The sequence below is a fragment of the Hippocampus comes genome, unplaced genomic scaffold (genome assembly GCF_001891065.2).
Source record: "Hippocampus comes isolate QL1 unplaced genomic scaffold, H_comes_QL1_v1.1 scaffold57, whole genome shotgun sequence".
Classification (NCBI taxonomy): Eukaryota; Metazoa; Chordata; class Actinopteri; order Syngnathiformes; family Syngnathidae; genus Hippocampus; species Hippocampus comes.
In genome coordinates this window covers 101,147-117,977 of record NW_017805039.1, presented here as the reverse complement: position 1 = coordinate 117,977, position 16,831 = coordinate 101,147, and the positions used below count along the sequence as shown (strand labels likewise).

Here is a 16,831-nt window from a genome sequence, read left to right as displayed (position 1 = left end):
GTCATTTTCATGCACTTTGAATTTGCGTTGTATCGTATTTTGAAGGCATTAAACATTGCCATAGCGATCGGAGTGTTGCGGCCAGATTAGACGCTCCTTGTGTTTTTGATTATATTTCGAAAACGCCACAGTTTTCATGCAGCTCATACCATATTATTTTGTTGTATTATTTCCGCCACACCTTAAATGCCGGTCCCTGAAAATATTGTCTGACATAAACCGGTCCGTGGGGCAAAAAAGGTTGGGGGCCCCTGTGTTACACGAACAAAATGTAGTGTTGACAGCGCAGTGACTGAGTGTTTAGATTGACACGCCTGACTGCTCATGCTAACGTTATACAGTGTTTAAGCTTCAGCTGCACAGATGCCAAATGTGTTAAACCGTGACAACTGTTCATAGTTACAGACATTTCGTGGTATTAAATTTTTTTGTGGGGGGGGGGGGAGGAAGCGCCTATTTGAGGTTGTTTTCTAATAATTAATGGGGAACAGTGTGAATTGGAGCAAAGGCCATTTTGAAGAAACTCCAGTACTTTTTCATGAAACGTGATGTGACTGTAAAGAGACGTGACAGTGAAATGCTACCAAACTGATTAGACTCCACTAATGCTGCCCCGCTCCAACTCATTCTCATTTTCCAGATCTCTTCCCACCTGCGACAGCTCGTCTTTCATGTGCAGCCCAATCTCTTCGCGACAATTAGAAGAGTGCAGTCGGCGCAAGACGCGCAACGAATCGGCTGAAGCTTCGACGCGATCGGGAGCTCAAGGTGCGCTACGCCTCCACATCGCTTTCGATGAAAAAGCCCAACAATTATTCAATCCCCGCTGAATTTGGTGTCTCGTGACAATGGACTGTGCCAGCTTTTTTGTCGAGGCATGGCTTGGCAAGAGACAGTAAGCAGCCAAGTGACAGGGAGCACTTTGGTCCATTAACACTTAGCGCTCCCATTTCTTTCAAATAGCTCAAATTACCCACCGTTTCTGAATTACACGGTCACCACCAGCCGTAATTCACTTCTCCAATTTGGATCTGATAATCCACCACATCTTGAAGAACAACTGAGTAATTGGTCTTCTATCCTGATGCTGAACTTGGTGACTTAAATTTACTCTTAAATGTAATTTTCACAACTTGCAACTGTTTAAGTAGAGCCTAATGTAGTCACAAGAACTTTGTTGGAAATATCATTTGAACGCCTGTAGGACACATTTTCATGCGCAATATCCAGCCAATTTTCTATCCCTCTTAAGGGTTACCGGTTGCGCCGGAGCCTATCGTCGCGTCCTTTGGCCAAGAGGCAGGCTACTCCCTGGATTGGTTCCCAAAGAAAAGTTACTTGTTTGCAATGAGTATCTCCAAATGAGATGTGGAAAATGTGGCTTTTGTGTTAGGAAAAAAAATGTGGCAGCACCGTGGACTACTGGTTAGCATGTCTATCTCCCAGGTGTGAGGCTCTGGGTTTGAATCTCAGTTCAGACCTTCTAGTGTACAGTTTGCATGTTATCTTGGTGCGTGCAATTTTTTTTTCTTCCGGTACTCTGGCTTCCTCCCACTTCCCAAAAATATTTTGGTTGATTAGACTAAAGTAGGTAGGTATGAATGTGAATAGTGTCTTTTGTGCCCTGCAGTTGAGAGGTGAGCAGTCTGTGACCAGATGTACCACACTTCTCGCCAAAAATCAGTTGGGAGACAACTCACCCGCAAACCTTGAAAAGGGCAGGCGGTATATGAAAACAAATGAATGGAAAGCTTTTGGATTTGTAAAATAGACACTCACACAGTGCCACAACTCTTTAAATATACAGACGGCTAAAAACTGGGATCATGATTAAAAAAAATCTATTATTTTTTGTAGGGTTGAATTATGCATGGTTTATCTATATCTAACCTCCCTCCCCTTAAAAAAAAACAAAAAAAAAACACCTACAACCTTTTACCTGTTAAAATAAGCAGAGAAAATGACCGAAATGCATTAGTGTCTTTAAACAAAAATAAAAGTGCCTCATTACACATCTTTAATCATTTCAGCAGGACCTTTTTGCGCTTTGTTTTTTAGAATGTTGGCGCAAGCTGCCAGCCCAAACTCATCTATACACTCTCTTTGTCAAACACTTTTTGTTGCTGCTTTGCATAATTGCAGTGTGTGGTGTCACGTTTGAGGAGTGCAAACTGGAAAAGGGGGAAGTTAAATAGCAGACTAATGGAAATACAATTTGTGCTTTTGCACCACAGTCTTATAAATAATATCACCTTCACACTCTCGATTTATATTATTATTATTATTATTATTATTATTATTATTATAACCTACAATTAACAACAATGCAATTAATGCTTTAAAATAAACAATGTGATTAATCAGTGGGCATACACTATTTTTCATCACACTTAGGTGAGAAAATACCTTCTAGATATGAATACGTTCTTACCTATTGTAAGCATTAGACTTCTTTACACGGGTCGCCCTGCTGTCTGTGATAACCAATATTCTCATCTGAATCTGTTTCACTCAGCAGAGCCATCAGTTTGAATGATGAGAACGAATGTTCCTCACTTTAATCCCATAGTAATGAAGGGACAAGGCTGAAAAGCATGCAACTATTTGTCGTTAATGGAACCCCCACCCCCACCTCCCAAAAAAATCTAATTTTCTGGGGGTGATTCTACAAAAGCAGGGCGTTTTGAACAAGTGAGTGGAAAAGACATGAGCCAGCAAGAAACTGGTGTGATAATGCGTCAATTGAATTTGATACTTTACTCATTGAAGACGAGATCAGGCGCAAAGTACAGCATCCTCGCGTTGGCGTTCTTGTAAGACCGCCACCCCAAGGCAAACACCATCACAGTCATCCACGAATTCTGGATGACAGTCATTTGGTCATCCACATGTAGAGTCCTAAAACCTACGGTGATAACATCAGCAATTTTAAACTGCCTGAACATGTTTAAAAGTTAAAATTCAAAAACATTGTTTATCTTGGGGAGGCCCGGTGGTCCAGTGGTTAGCGCGTCGACCTCACAGTGCAGAGGTACCGGGTTCGATTCCAGCTCCGGCCTCCCTGTGTGGAGTTTGCATGTTCTCCCCGGGCCTGCGTGGGTTTTCTCCGGGTACTCCGGTTTCCTCCCACATTCCAAACACATGCATGGCAAGCTGATTGAACACTCTAAATTGTCCCTCGGTGTGAGTGTGTGCGTGGATGGTTGTTCGTCTGTGTGTGTGCCCTGCGATTGGCTGGCAACCGGTTCAGGGTGGTCCCAAGCCTACTGCCCGAAGACGGCTGGGATAGGCTGCACCACCCCCCGCGACCGTTGTGAGGATAAGCGGATCAAAAAATGGATGGATGGATGTTTATTTTGGATGATCTAGAAAAAAGAAATTAATTCAATGTGTCGGCATTTCCTTCAAATACCCTGTAGGATTCCCCATAGATCAATTTTAGGGTCACTACTTTTTCATTGTTTTTGTTTTGCCATGTGGTTTTGAAATTCTGTCAGAACCAATAGACAATGTTTTAATTTTTTATTTTTTTCGTGATAATTTTTAACTGTTCATGCTTTCATGCCCAAAAAATGTAAAAGCATTTCTCCATCCAAATATTATCTTGTGGACCACAGAGCATTCTTTCTTTCATTCATTTCTAACAATTGTAGTGAGATTAATGCCAACACGGACTAGCCAGAAAAAAATATGAATTATTTTCAACTCACAGGCGTCATATGCAGGTCCACAAAGTTAAAAAAAAAAAAAAAAAGCCTTGCCTCATTTGGCTTTAGCCACAGGTGCTTCCACTCAACCAGCGGCTAAACGAGCTCCTCGGGAGCACCTGTGACTCCAGCCCAACTGTGGCAGTGTTGTGACTATCTGGTCCTGGATTTGACACCATTGCTAATATCTTCAAAAACTCGATTTGAAAAGACTTGAAACCAAATTTCTTACCTGGGAGTCCTTTTGCCCATTTGACCACTTTGACCAGTTGTCTTTCTCCAAGCTCGTTGAGGCTGGTGAGCAGAGTGGCTGCTGTGTCAGGCTGGCCATAATCGTAGCCGGCATTCACCATCTCCGGCTCGATGGACTCCAAGATGTTCAGGAAGACCAATTGGGAGTTGGCATTCAGGATCGGCATAGGGGTGAGATTTTGGATAATCTCTGTTTTATTATTCACAGGACGATCCTCTGTGGCATTTTTGGGTTGTCCAATTTTTTTCAGTTTGCGTGCTATCAAAGGGGGGAAAAAAACAAATGCAGTGTCAGTTTTATGTTGGCTCAATTGTGGTTTACATACAGGATAAAGAGATAGTGCTTGAAATGATGGATTAGACAGCCTTTCAAATTTAAAAAAAAAAAGATTCATCCCAATTGGACAATAATTTTTGTTTCTATTCCATTATTCTAAAAAGCTTTGAGTGATGACTGCAGTTCTGTTAATTCAAGTCATCCCACTTTTGAAATCAATTTAAACATGCTTAATGCATCCAGTGTGTGTATTTTTTTAAACCCTATTAAAAGAAACTATTTTAGCGAACAATACCAAGACTAATCTTCTAATCTCTTAAACTTTTGAGTCATATTGAACAGATGAGTCTCATCTGGTGGAAAGGTCCGCAGTCATCTTGTATGAGGGATAGCTTTTTTTTTCCTCTCTCTCTCTCTCTCTCTGGCTTCTTTTTTTTAATTCTTTCCTACCGAGAAGGTATTGCACGGTTGGAAAGACATGTTTGAAGCACACAACTCGGTAAATCATGGCCATTTGCATTACATTTGGTATTCATCCTCCACTAAAAGGCACAGTGAAATTGAGAGATGTGGAATGGAAAAAGTGCATTGGGGAAATTGAGAAAGGGCGAGGAGGAAAAAGGTGCACTCGCCGACCTGTGACAGATGTTGTATCTGACAATCTACACTGATAGACCAAGTGACACGTGCTTTGGTGAAGTAGAATCCACTAATGTTTTTGTTGCTCTTAACTTTTAAGGTTTATGGCTGTTCAAGAAAGTCCCTTGGTCATACCAAACAAAGAGCAAAGGGTTCTCCTCAAAGAATGGTCTCTTAAAATAGTGGATTTTTTTTCCCCTTAACAACAGAGGGTACCAGTAATTTATTTGAAATAGGGCTGTAGTTTGGTTATGTTACTGTTTGATGAACAGCGATATTATTTCAGATGATTAGTATTAGAACATTTTATATTCTCCAGAAGCGCTGCCCGATGAGAATCATGCCTTGTACAAAAGAGTTCTCAAAATACCATACAAAACGTTAACTTGTCAGTGTGATGGGGCCACAAACGTATCTTCAAGAGGCTTGCGGTTCATCAGTCCAAGGTAAAATGCTGACTAGGTCTGATAGTAAAGTTAGCACTCTTAAATCCTGGAGCGGTGATGCTAACGGACCGCTTTACTGCTTCAGGGCCTGGACGTAAATCACCAAGGGTATGGCGCCAACAGAATATGCGCTTTCCGGTGTGGTCCAGTCCTGACCTTAACTCACTGGTGGCATGAACCCGCATAAATATTGATGAACTGAAACAGTCGTGTAAAATGAAATGGTCCAAAATTCCTCCTGACCAATGTGCAGTTCTGATCTGCAAGTACACAAAATGCTCGGTTGCGGTTCTTGCCACCAAAGGAAGCCTAACCAGTTATTAAATCCAAAGGTTCAAATTCTGTTTTCACCATGCACTGTTGCTGTGACATGATGTGTGTTGTGTTGAGTCCAAACATGGAAACATAATTGTGCGGCGTTTGTCTATTGTTGGGACTTAGCTGGTGATCAGACCACATTTTCTGACCGATTTATGCAAAAATCCGGGAAATTCCAAAGACTTAAACTTTTTTTTTCACGGTGGGATTGCTCATGTGTTTAATTATTTCTTTTCGCAAATGATCACAGTACAAGCTCAAACACTTTGCTGCAGTTCTTAAATTAATTCAAGATGTATCTCTCAAAAGTGAGAAGAATCGCACAAGGTATTTTTAAGATGCATCATATTCATGAGAGACTGTCGACAGACAAAAAAAATAAAAATAACCGAAGCTTTCTGGCTTTACGTGCTTATTGTGGACGTTAAAAGAATGGGAGGAAAACAGCCGCATCAAAAATGTATGTTTGCGTTTCCTTCCTTGTGGCGTTCTCGAAGCATTCCGCCAGAATGGAAGTTCCTGTTTGAGGACATTGAATAGTCGTATACGGGTCAAAATCATTTCGGTGGTGAATTTTCCTGCCTTGCTGACTGACGGTGAACGTTAATTGTCTCGCGGTTGCCTCTCGCAGCTTCTGTGGAGAGACTCTTATTAAAACTGCCACTTCGCTTTGCGGCTCACTTAGCTCAATATTGAATTGCCGATTTTAGACACACCGTAAGCTAGCCTCAAACGAGGTGGAGGTGAGAGCAAATTGCAGATTATATAGGAGTGTCATTTGCGAGGCTAAGCTATCTAAATTTTGATCCCATGACAAACATCAAATAAAAATGCTTAATTAAAAGTTACCGCTGGGGATTGTCAGGCGTGGCCTTGATCCTTTCGTTGTACATGTAAACAGGTTCTGTTGAACTAACCTTAGTGTCCCCCCCGAATCCCCCCCCCCCTTCAACTTGAAGCCAACATAAACACAAGACATCCAATGAGTGGATTCAGCAATGTTTCAAGCGCCAATAAAGCCTTCAATCGGGTTGTTTTCAAATTTTGTAGTGTACAAAAGCATTGGGCCCGTGACCAGCTCCGAGCTTTGCTCGTGATGTGAATAGCCAAATTTTTACATTTGAAAAGCTAGTGGCAGGACTCATGATGCCTCCTATGCCATGCTGATACATTGACAGATAAATTCGCTCGAACTTGGTTCGAAGCCATACAAGGAGATGAGCTGTCTTGTGTGCACCTTCATTAAATTTTTTTTTTTTCCCCCTATTCATCCGTCAGATGAAGAGCTCTAAATATCACCGCGGGACGGTCGGTGAATGACGACAGCTTGCAAGAGCTGCATCCTGCTCTTGCACTATTAAAAAAAAAAAAAAAAAGCTGCTTCGGTCTTATTTGAGGAAATAATTAACATTCCAGGAATAATAAGGAATTCATTTCATCAAAAATGGAACCTTTGAAATGATACTTGAGCAGATGCCAAACTGAACAAAATTCATAAAATTAACTGCCGTTTTCCTCCCTTTAAAGACTTTCCAGAACTGAAAGAAATAAAATTGTGTCTTAAAAATGAAACAACTACATGTACTACATGTACTATTCCACGATGAACTAGTAACAGGCACTCAAGTAGAGTGCTGACCTTCACCATGCCCGAACAATGCTAATTTGCACCAGAATGATGAAACAAGTCCAAATCTGGATCACAGTCAAAAATTAATCACTTTATCCTGTTATCCTTTCGCAGCTGCACATCAAAATTTATTCTGTTTTGTTCTCATTGAGCCGCACTGTTAAGTGCAAATTATTTGTTCAAAAGAAAATATGCATTACCGAAGAGTTGTTTCTTTTAGTGCAAAATGAAAAAATATTGCATCTCCTAATTTCCTTTTTCTTTGTTTCTGGAAAATACAACCGTTACTTTTGCATTAAAAGGAAAAAAAAAATCTGTTTTTCAGATAGAGAAACCAAATCTTCCCATCTTAATTTTTTTTTTGTTACATTTTAGATGACAAAAATAAATGTAACGACTAACACGTACATACTTTTTAGGAGGATAATAAAAATGGGAAAATGTCTTATATTTTGGCCTCTGAATCTCCACAAAATGTGTCTAAATGGTGCTGTGACATGCCGCAAGTGAATGACACATTTATGATGAGAACATGCGCAAAAAAGGAGCCTTTTTCCAGCCCCAACTAGAAAAGGTGTGCCTTTTTATGACCAATCACTGCATTAGGAGGCATTTTTGCTCCGCGGGTTAGTCACTGACTAGTGGCCAAATTACCGGCATGTCTGCTGCTTTAATTCGCATGTCTCATGTCAGCTTTGTGCCTGGCGTACCATTTTCACCGTAAACAGAATGAGGAAATGGAGGGGAGTGGAAATTGAACACAAGGCCAAAATTAGTCCACTACTTGTCAATTCTTACAGCCTAATATGACAAGCAGATGTAGCTGACGGTAAGGGGAAGTGAATGAAATAGGTCTAAATTGCACGGCGGCTCAGTCAGGGGGCTTGATTATCAATAACATCCCCTATTGTGATGATGCCGCAATTGAAGAGTTGTCGAGGATGTGCCGTGGGCAAAGACTAAAGTGCTCGGTCTTTCTTGGCAAAGCACTCGTACTTTTACAACTTCGCCTTACCCGTAATGTGTTTTGTTCAGGCAGTGCACCGAAGCTTATTACCATTCATTAAAACGGCAACTGAATTCAGAACATGCTTGTGATTACTAATAGAAGAGTTAAGAATTAATGAGCATTTTTACATTAAATAACATGATCATTTGCATTTGGGTCATTTTCCTATCATTTGATCGACAATTACGACACTCGTAAAACGGATGAATTATTGAGCATTTTTTGCTTTGATGCCACCTTGGTTTTTATGTGGGTAAATTGTCTCCTCGTGGTGAAACGGCCACACTTGAAAGTGCTAGTTTCAAAAAGTTATTGATGATTTCAAATTTTAGGCTTTGAAAGTAAGGGCAATCCTGACTGACAGAGCAAATTATGTACCCTGACACTTCAGCTCCCAGACTGACCCCCTCTGGTGTATTGCAACATCATAACGAGTCTCGCTCCAGTGGCAGTAACAGTATAGAAAGCCTCAGTGTCAAACGGAGACCATTTGTAAAAAGAAAAAAATAAAATAAAATTTCTGCAGTAGTAGCAAAATGCCATGTATACAAACATGTTTGGAAATCTAACGGTAAAGACAATTGGCATCAACAGTCTTTTATATAAATAGATAATCAATTTTCATCTTTTGGCCGATGACTGCCAATAAATCAAATACTCCAGTCAAATTAATTGATTTTCAAAAGGAAATGAAGTGGGCCATGTCTTTTTGTTATTGATAAAACGATGTAAAAATGACCCATATATTTGTTTGTGTGTTAAAAGTAGTATTCACGATAAACTGAACCAGTTTCTGCATCTTTCAAGGCCCACACACGGGGCTGTGGATCCGGCATATTGTTTATCATTGTGAAAGCCGGTCTGTCGCCCTCTTACGAAGAGAACAGTTTTACTTACGTACAGTGTAACGCTGAGGACTAGAAGGATCCAATCCACCACTATCTGGCAGTTTTCTTTGAAAGTTTTTTTTTTTTTTTTTTAAGATAGTATTTTCGTCTACCCTACCTCCAAGAGTCATCCCAGCTTCAAAGCACTTCTTCAGCCGACAAGATGGACAGTTTTTTCTCCTCAGTTTGTCAATGGTGCAGTCATTCTTGCTCGCGCACAAGTATTTCTGCTTGCCTTCGGATAAAGAGGAGAGCAGATATCACGTTTAGGTCAGCAATGAAAGCAAGGGGCAATATCGAATGTGTCATTTGAGTTAAAGTAAAAGGTGTGTGTGAATGTGTGTTCAACCCGCCGGGACTCATTTCTAACTCTTGTTTACCTTCTGCTGCTCTTTTGAAGAAAACCTTGCAGCTGCCGCAGGTGAGTGCGCCATAATGGCACCCGGATGCCTCGTCCGAACAGATCAGACAAGCTCTCTGTGGCGGGTAGAAGAACTCCATGGGGATCATATGCTCTCTGCCAGTCTCAAACCTTCGGTCCGCCACAGAAGAAAAAAAACGTATGTACACTCATTAATATCACAACACTGGGTAACCCAATATAATCAAATGGATCTAACTACTGCATATTCAGAACTCTTTCCAAGCTAACGTGTTCATTGATGACTACATTGTATCCTCTTGCCACTCTTCAATTTATTAGGATACCGCCATGTCTCTGTATGGCTTTTAACATAATTTGAGATGTTGGCTTTTATTGCTTCACTTTTTGTTTGACTATTTCTATTTGGTGTTTTTTTTTTTTTTTTTTTTTTTAAATACACAGTTAACTTTACATGCCTGGATTATGTTGATTTGTTGTTTTTACCTCAATGCTGTGTATGACGCTTGCAGTTTTTTTTTAAATATACAAACGTTAATCCCACAAAATTTATTATAATGTACATTGACTGGCCTGCATAATCATACGTATCAAAAAGTTGTAAATGCCTTTTTAAAATTATTTAGTTTCCACTTGGAGGTACAATTCATCTCACTTGGGCACCGTTTGGTATTCAGTCTTTACCAGAGCGTTTGTTGAAATTAAGGCCTCCAGTCAAAATACTGTAGCTTTCTGCTTCAAATAAATGTCTGGGACACAGTTATCTACCGTAGCTATCTTAAATTTAAGAGAAGTAAAGCTGGACTTTAAACCTGTAATACAAAGCATGTGCAAGCACTGAGGATGTTATAACCGGTTGAGTTATAGGTGTTCACGTCGTGTAATAAATCGACAGCCCCTAGCTGTGTGCTTTTGCGACTGGGGACGGTGTGGGAAATATTTGTGCAGCCACGGAGCTGACGGGATGGGTGGGGGTGGTGGAGGGGGGAAAGGCGTGGCAGGATGCGACCAGCGTCAGCCTTTGCGCAGACAGAGATGGGGAAAAATACCCAGACATGACGACGACTCGGACACAAGGTTCAAAGTAAAAGACAAGGGCAGAGTGAGCGGGGGCGGGGGGACATTTACACAAGACATCAGTTTGACTCCGGCGAATAAAATGGGGAACGAGTGAAGGTGTAAAGCCTGCAAATAGTGGAAGCGCCATTCAGGTTAAAAGTGCCAGCTAAAATCACTGTGGCAGATCGTAAGAGGGCATACATTAACAAAGGCAGCTGCACGTAATTGCAAATGATACAGGAAACCGTTCCAACCCATTTGTGATAATTGTGCTTATCTTAAAATACAATACATTAGTACAAACACCAACTTAACATCAACGTCAACAGAAATTAAAGCCATGTGGCACCAGGAAGCTGCTACTTTGTTTATTTTGGCTGGGATTGTGTTTGTAATTGTGAGTGAAGACCTGGATGGACAGTTTACCACAGATGCAGTACGAAGGCTTCAAAGTTGACAACTGACAGTGAGGTTCCTGGGTAGTTGGTGTCGCTTTAATATGATCGCAAAAAATACAGTCGCCTCACATTTGGAGTGTCGGAGTGCTTTGATAATGTCCTGTATTGGGGGTCAGGGTCATTGTCCATCAGAGTTTATTTTACTATCATTCCCCTAACCGCCCACCACATGCACTGACTTGAGGGACACTTGAGAATAGAGCCGGCCTTCTTAATCAGCCTGCCAATGTGTCTATTGCCAGGAGGTGAGAGCTTGCTTCCCCAGCAGAGCACTCTCTGAAAGATGGCTGCTGTGATGGAGTCATAAAAGTAGATCTCATGAGGTCCTCCTTTGTGCTGAGCCTCCTCCCATGAGAGTCTGCTCTGGCCATTTTTTTTTTTTTTTTTGGTACAGCGGTGTTACGGTTTTGTAGCCTAGTCTCCTTTTCGAAAACATCTACAAGTGACAGTGGGGAGAGGTGTACATCAGTTGTACAGGGTGAAAAGGAAAGGTGCCCTGAACTGTTTCCTGCAGGGCTCCCATTCACCGCCATGTCTTTAAACTCAGCTCTATGACCTCACCAATGAGGTCATCTATGCTTTCTACTGTTGTGTTGTTGGTTCATCCCTCCAGCGCGGTGTGTTACATCCCAGAACACCCCCACCACAATTGAAATCTGCGATTGCAGAAATGCACCCTAGGCTTTTACAGCACTTAAAAAAAAAGAAAAAAGAAAAACAGTTGAAGATCTTTAAATGTCATGTTTTTGTCGATTTGGTTCTGGCTGGATTTTATTTTTTTTTTCCCCATGTCTCTCTCGTTAGGTTTTTGTGTGTCCACCCGTTGTGGTCAGTCCTTATTTCTACCTATCAGCTGCCTCAGCCACTCGTGTCTTGCCCAGGTATTCCTTTAGTTCCCTTTTGGGTTTTTTCAGTCATTGACGGTTCGTTGTTTGGGTTTGCTGCTTCAGCTCCTGTTTTTGTGAGTCCTGTTTTCCCATTTCCCACAGTCATGACCTATTTCTTTTTGTAGTTAATAGATTCTGAGTTTTGGTTATTTTGAATCTCATAAGCAAACGTAGTTAATTTAGTTTTGATTGCTGAGAGTACCTTGTTTGCCTTTTTATTCTTTTGAAATTAAATTCTTTTTTGGAGAGCACTCTTGCCCTGCTCGTCCTCGCAATTTGGTCTTCAACTCTGCCAAGCTGTGCCGTTAAACACTCTTACAACCACCTTTAAACGTGTATAACATTAAAAGAAAAGGAATAAAAATCACAAATTTGTCTTGAAGTTGACAGGTGAAAATGTAATTCAACCAAAGGCACGTCAAGATCCCAATCCGCTGACCGTACATCACGTACAGCATGAAAGAAAGGCGAACAGCGCGCTATGCGTCTACGGACAGAACACATCCTCCGATCATCTGCTGACAAAACGATCGCGACGCTCCGATTGCCTGAATCAGCACGTACAAGTACTTTCTCGTGACACGTTTAGTCTCCAAATGCCGGGAAACGGTAATAGTTTTACTGGACCTGCTGTTGATGAGAAGTGCAGTTTGATTAATGTACGGACATGAAAATAGGCATTTATTTATTTACAATTCCTTCCATTTCGTTGGGCTGCAGCATGAGACAGTGACATCATTGTACACAGTATTTAGAGAAATGAGAATGTAAATCCTTGATCATTTAAAAAAAAGTATATTTGTGTCAAATCATTTTGGATTATTGTACCGAAGAAAATGAGTAAACTGGGATCAAGGAGAGCTGGTGTGGGGTTTCTCATCGTCAGAGGACATTCCTGGGAGTCATGCATGAGGTATTTTGAACAAATGAGGGCTTGGGTTAAGTTATTAATCGTAATTAATTTTAATAAATTATTAAAATTAGTCCACTTGCCGTGATGCTGCCTTTTAAAATGGAATAATTAATGTATGGTACTCAAGTTGAAACGCATGCAACACCCAATACTAAAAACATATTCCATGAAAACAGTCAACAACATTGCCCATATACTTCCAACAAATTTGAGAAAGGTGAGACAGTATACCCTCTCAGTGTTGACTGACACTTTAAGTGAGGTGTTGATTCAACAATACGTTCATGGGTGCAGTCGGGGGTTTTCGGCATGCGGGGCTGCACTGCATCAGGCTGTTTCTACTATTTTGGGTTCTCATGTAGCTACAGGGAGTGACAAAATAGAAGCAACTTGCACTGTGGCACCAAACTGCAACATAGTAACAGTTTCAAACAAAAGTGCCACTTTTTGGATACACCTGTTGTATTGTCTTTGCTAAGTGGAAGTGCTTTGATGATGTTGCCCATCTGAACAGCATTTCACTAAAACAGAACCAGTCATGTCTAATCGGTCACCAACCTGTCAAACCTCCGAGCACAAATTCTCAACAGCAGTTACACACAAAAAAAAGTGAAAAGGAAAAAAAAAAATCTTGGGGAAAAAAATTAATTTAAATCCACGTCAGGAGTCAGGCACCTGCACAGTGACAATTTTCAGTATCAACGCAAACAAAAGCTGGACAAGATGAGTGAGAGCAGACCTAATGTCATCGTGTTAAATTTCTACTCAACACAGATGAATAAAATGTGGTTGTAGCTGAACCTGTTTCCCCTCATGGGGCCTCACTTCTGATTTGGCCGCTGCAGACTTCACTGCCATGGACGCGGTTCAGTAATTTGCTCTGGGTATAATTTGGATGGTCTCAAACTACTGCGCTGCGTTAGAACAGGGCCACCACTACCAGACAGTGCTCACAGGCATGAGGGCTGACATCTACGGGATGTCGCCTCTGTCTGCTGTCCACTAAGCTCTGTTGACAGTTTGTGTTTGTTCTTCATAATTCTCGAGATTTACATTAGTCTTTTCTGGTATTCAGTTAAAAACACAGTGGACTTCAATTAAGATTAGATCCACATGCTGTAATTTCATGTGCGATACAGATTACATCATTTATCACTTGCTGTATGCTGAACAAGTTCCTGTAGTATAAACCTGAATTTTACATTTCTTATTTATGAAAGAGAAAAAAAATGCACCGTGCTGTTTAATATATTTTGAGTTATTGTTTTGTTTAGAAATGTGGCCATAAATATTAATGTACTTTTTACCCCTCGCGCTGCGAGCTCGAGCCTATCCCAGCTTGTTTTGAGTAAGCAAGCCCGGTACACAATCACAGGGCACATAGAGAGAAACAACCATTAACACTCACAATTTTACAAAGTCGTCGATCCAAATATGCACATTTTTGGAATCTGAGAGTAAAATGGAGACCCTGAAGAAAATAAAACCTGTCACGGAGAAAGATCTGAGCCAAGATGCTAACGCAGAGCCCCCCCCCCAAACCAGACATGCACGCCACATGCAGCACTTTCATGTCAAGCCAAAAAAATAACTGTCACTTAGGGCAAGTTCAAAAGCTTGACACTAACTTAAAAAGTATGCTTAGATAATGAGGAATAGGTTCTGTCATAAAGCAGTTTTGCCAAAATGCACAATTCAGTTCAATTGAGGCACCTGTTTTGGGGGAAACAGTCAAAATTAATATTTGTACACAGAGCAGAAAGTGGTTAAAAATAAGCATGTCATTCTATTTAAGTTTGAGAGACAGTTTATTGCGATTGGTTAAGTGCAAGGGGAGATCACAGCTAATACTTGAGCCCTGCCACGATCCTGGGTCAGTTCGTCACTAATCTGACAATTTAAAAAAAAAAATTGTTTTTTAGGGGGCAAAGAGCTTTTCATGTCATGCAATATTAAATTAATGCCCGTTTGCGCTGTGCTGTGGGTGTACTGTACATCAAAAAGTTGAGCAAATGTCATCCCAGGAAGAAAATCTTATTTGGCACACAACTCATTCTAGCAACATAAGTGCAAGTTATTCTCCAAGCCAGTCAATAACGGTGATTTAAATTTAATCAAATGAGTGACTTGCCCGAGGTGACATTTTTATTCAAACTTTGACCGATATTGTTTCATTAATTAAAGTCACATGGGTCACATTAGTCGTGTTTAGGCTCATTGTAGATACCACTTTTTTGTTGTTTCTTTAAAGTCTACTTTTAAGTGCAATTTCAGATGTTTACCTTGAGTCGTTGTAGGCGACGTCTACCCACTGTCCAACTTCGGGCTTGGTGTAGTTGGCGTAAGGCGGCATCAACATCCCACTCGGGGGGTACCACTGCTCGGTGCGTCCGGTGTTCCTCTCGTATGGCTCGCATATGAACGCCGCATTCACCCCACTCGGATGCGCCGTCGCCACGAACTGCCTCGTCCCCCAAAGCTGAGCGTTGTATCTGTCCCCGTGGGTGTAATTGGTGCCCCACTGCTCCTCCTCAGACGCTTCGTTGGGCTCCTCTGACTTGACACTGACGCCGTATTGCTCCAGCTGGTATCCACCGGCTTCTTGTCGGTAATCTGGAGACACCTCCATGTGCTTGTAGGCTCGGCACGATGGTTCCACGGCGCAGTCGTGGTCGTGCGGCATGGATGGCGTGAAAACGGTCGCCATGTGCTCAAGTTGTTTAGAAGTTAGGTCAGGGGGGCTTCCGAGCGTGAACTCCAAAGAGGAGGTCGGAGTGAGGTGCTGATGAGGCAGCGTCGTCTCGGGACTTTGAAACATCGCGTTCCGCTCCTCTTGCACCGAGGAGCGCCTGTACTTGGTGACGGGGACGGGGATGGTCGCTCCCGCTTGGTATAAACAGCCGGTGGCCTGGAGGTGGTCCTTGGGGGCGCACTGCGGGGCTGCGTGCTCCGCGTCACCGGCGTCGGCAGAGTCGACGGGGAGCCCCAGAGACACGGACACGGCTTTGCAGAGTTCACGGGCTGTCTCCGATATGGTGGCGCCGGCAGGAATGGAGCGGGGGTCGTCCCGACAGCTCTGTTTGCCCCTGTCATACGCTCCGTAAATGTTCTCATTGTCAGCTTCCATCAGCCGACTCGTCTCACCTCCTGTGGAGTTTTGGGCCAAAAAGCGACTTTCTTCCGGCACATCTTCGCCAGTCGCTAGTTTGTCCCCGGCTGGCCATAATGTGCTACAAGATGACTGTCTGCTACTTTGGCTCATTTCCCAAAGAGACTGTGGGGGTTTTTTTTTGGTTGCTGTTATTTTGGGCCACTCAAGAAGTCCGAAGAGCGAACTTTTTTCGGTGCTCGGCGGGACTGTGGAAGCGTCCGAAGAAGTGTGCGAGGATCCTAGAAACCTCCTAAAAAATTGTGAGTCAGAATTCTCTCACTGGACGAAAGCAGTAAAGTCTTTGCTGTTGTCTACTACTAATGGCACACACAAACACGACGACCAGTTGCGTGGAATTAACGACAGTCCTTATTCAATTCAATGTTGATGATGCGCGCAACTCACGCTAAAGCCACAAAGCAATCCTTTGGATCAAATGCGCTCCTCTGAGCGTTCTTGCGTAATTCCAAAGTGGCACGAGTGGGCAGGGCAGTTAGCGTGTTCTTGTCTCCATGGCTGCTATTAGGGGAGGGGAACTTTTATTCTGCATTTTCGGGTGTCCTGGATTTTCTACCTGTTATTGACACTTGACCAAATACCCACACAAACATGTAGTACAAGCTTTGTTTTTCTGAGCGAATTGGTTTGAACACAATAAGAAGTGGCGTTACTAGTGTTTAGTTAACTTTATATTCAGTGTGACATGAAAGTGTAACGAATCCACGATAGAATATTCATTTTTTTTTCCCACAGTTCGCCTTTGATCTGTTGTTTGCCTCTTCTGGGAATTAGTTTCGGGTTTGTACTGACAGTTGA

At 42.0% G+C, this 16,831-nt stretch overlaps 1 protein-coding gene across 2 annotated transcripts in view; it reads right to left on the bottom strand.

Annotated features, from left to right (window-relative positions):
• The window catches only part of LOC109512503 (androgen receptor-like), a 25,466-nt gene extending 8,899 nt beyond the window's left edge, over positions 1-16,567 (bottom strand). For both annotated transcript variants that reach the window (XR_002167548.1, XM_019864306.1), the window contains exons 1-5: positions 15,147-16,567; positions 9,546-9,697; positions 9,284-9,400; positions 3,940-4,218; positions 2,761-2,905 (exon numbers count right to left, since the gene is read on the bottom strand). Coding sequence is in view for 1 of the 2 variants with exons in the window: in XM_019864306.1 (XP_019719865.1) it covers positions 2,761-2,905; positions 3,940-4,218; positions 9,284-9,400; positions 9,546-9,697; positions 15,147-16,126 (1,673 nt within the window). In the remaining variant the exon portion in view is untranslated. The remainder of the gene's footprint in view (positions 1-2,760; positions 2,906-3,939; positions 4,219-9,283; positions 9,401-9,545; positions 9,698-15,146) is intronic.
• Positions 16,568-16,831: the final 264 nt, after the last annotated feature.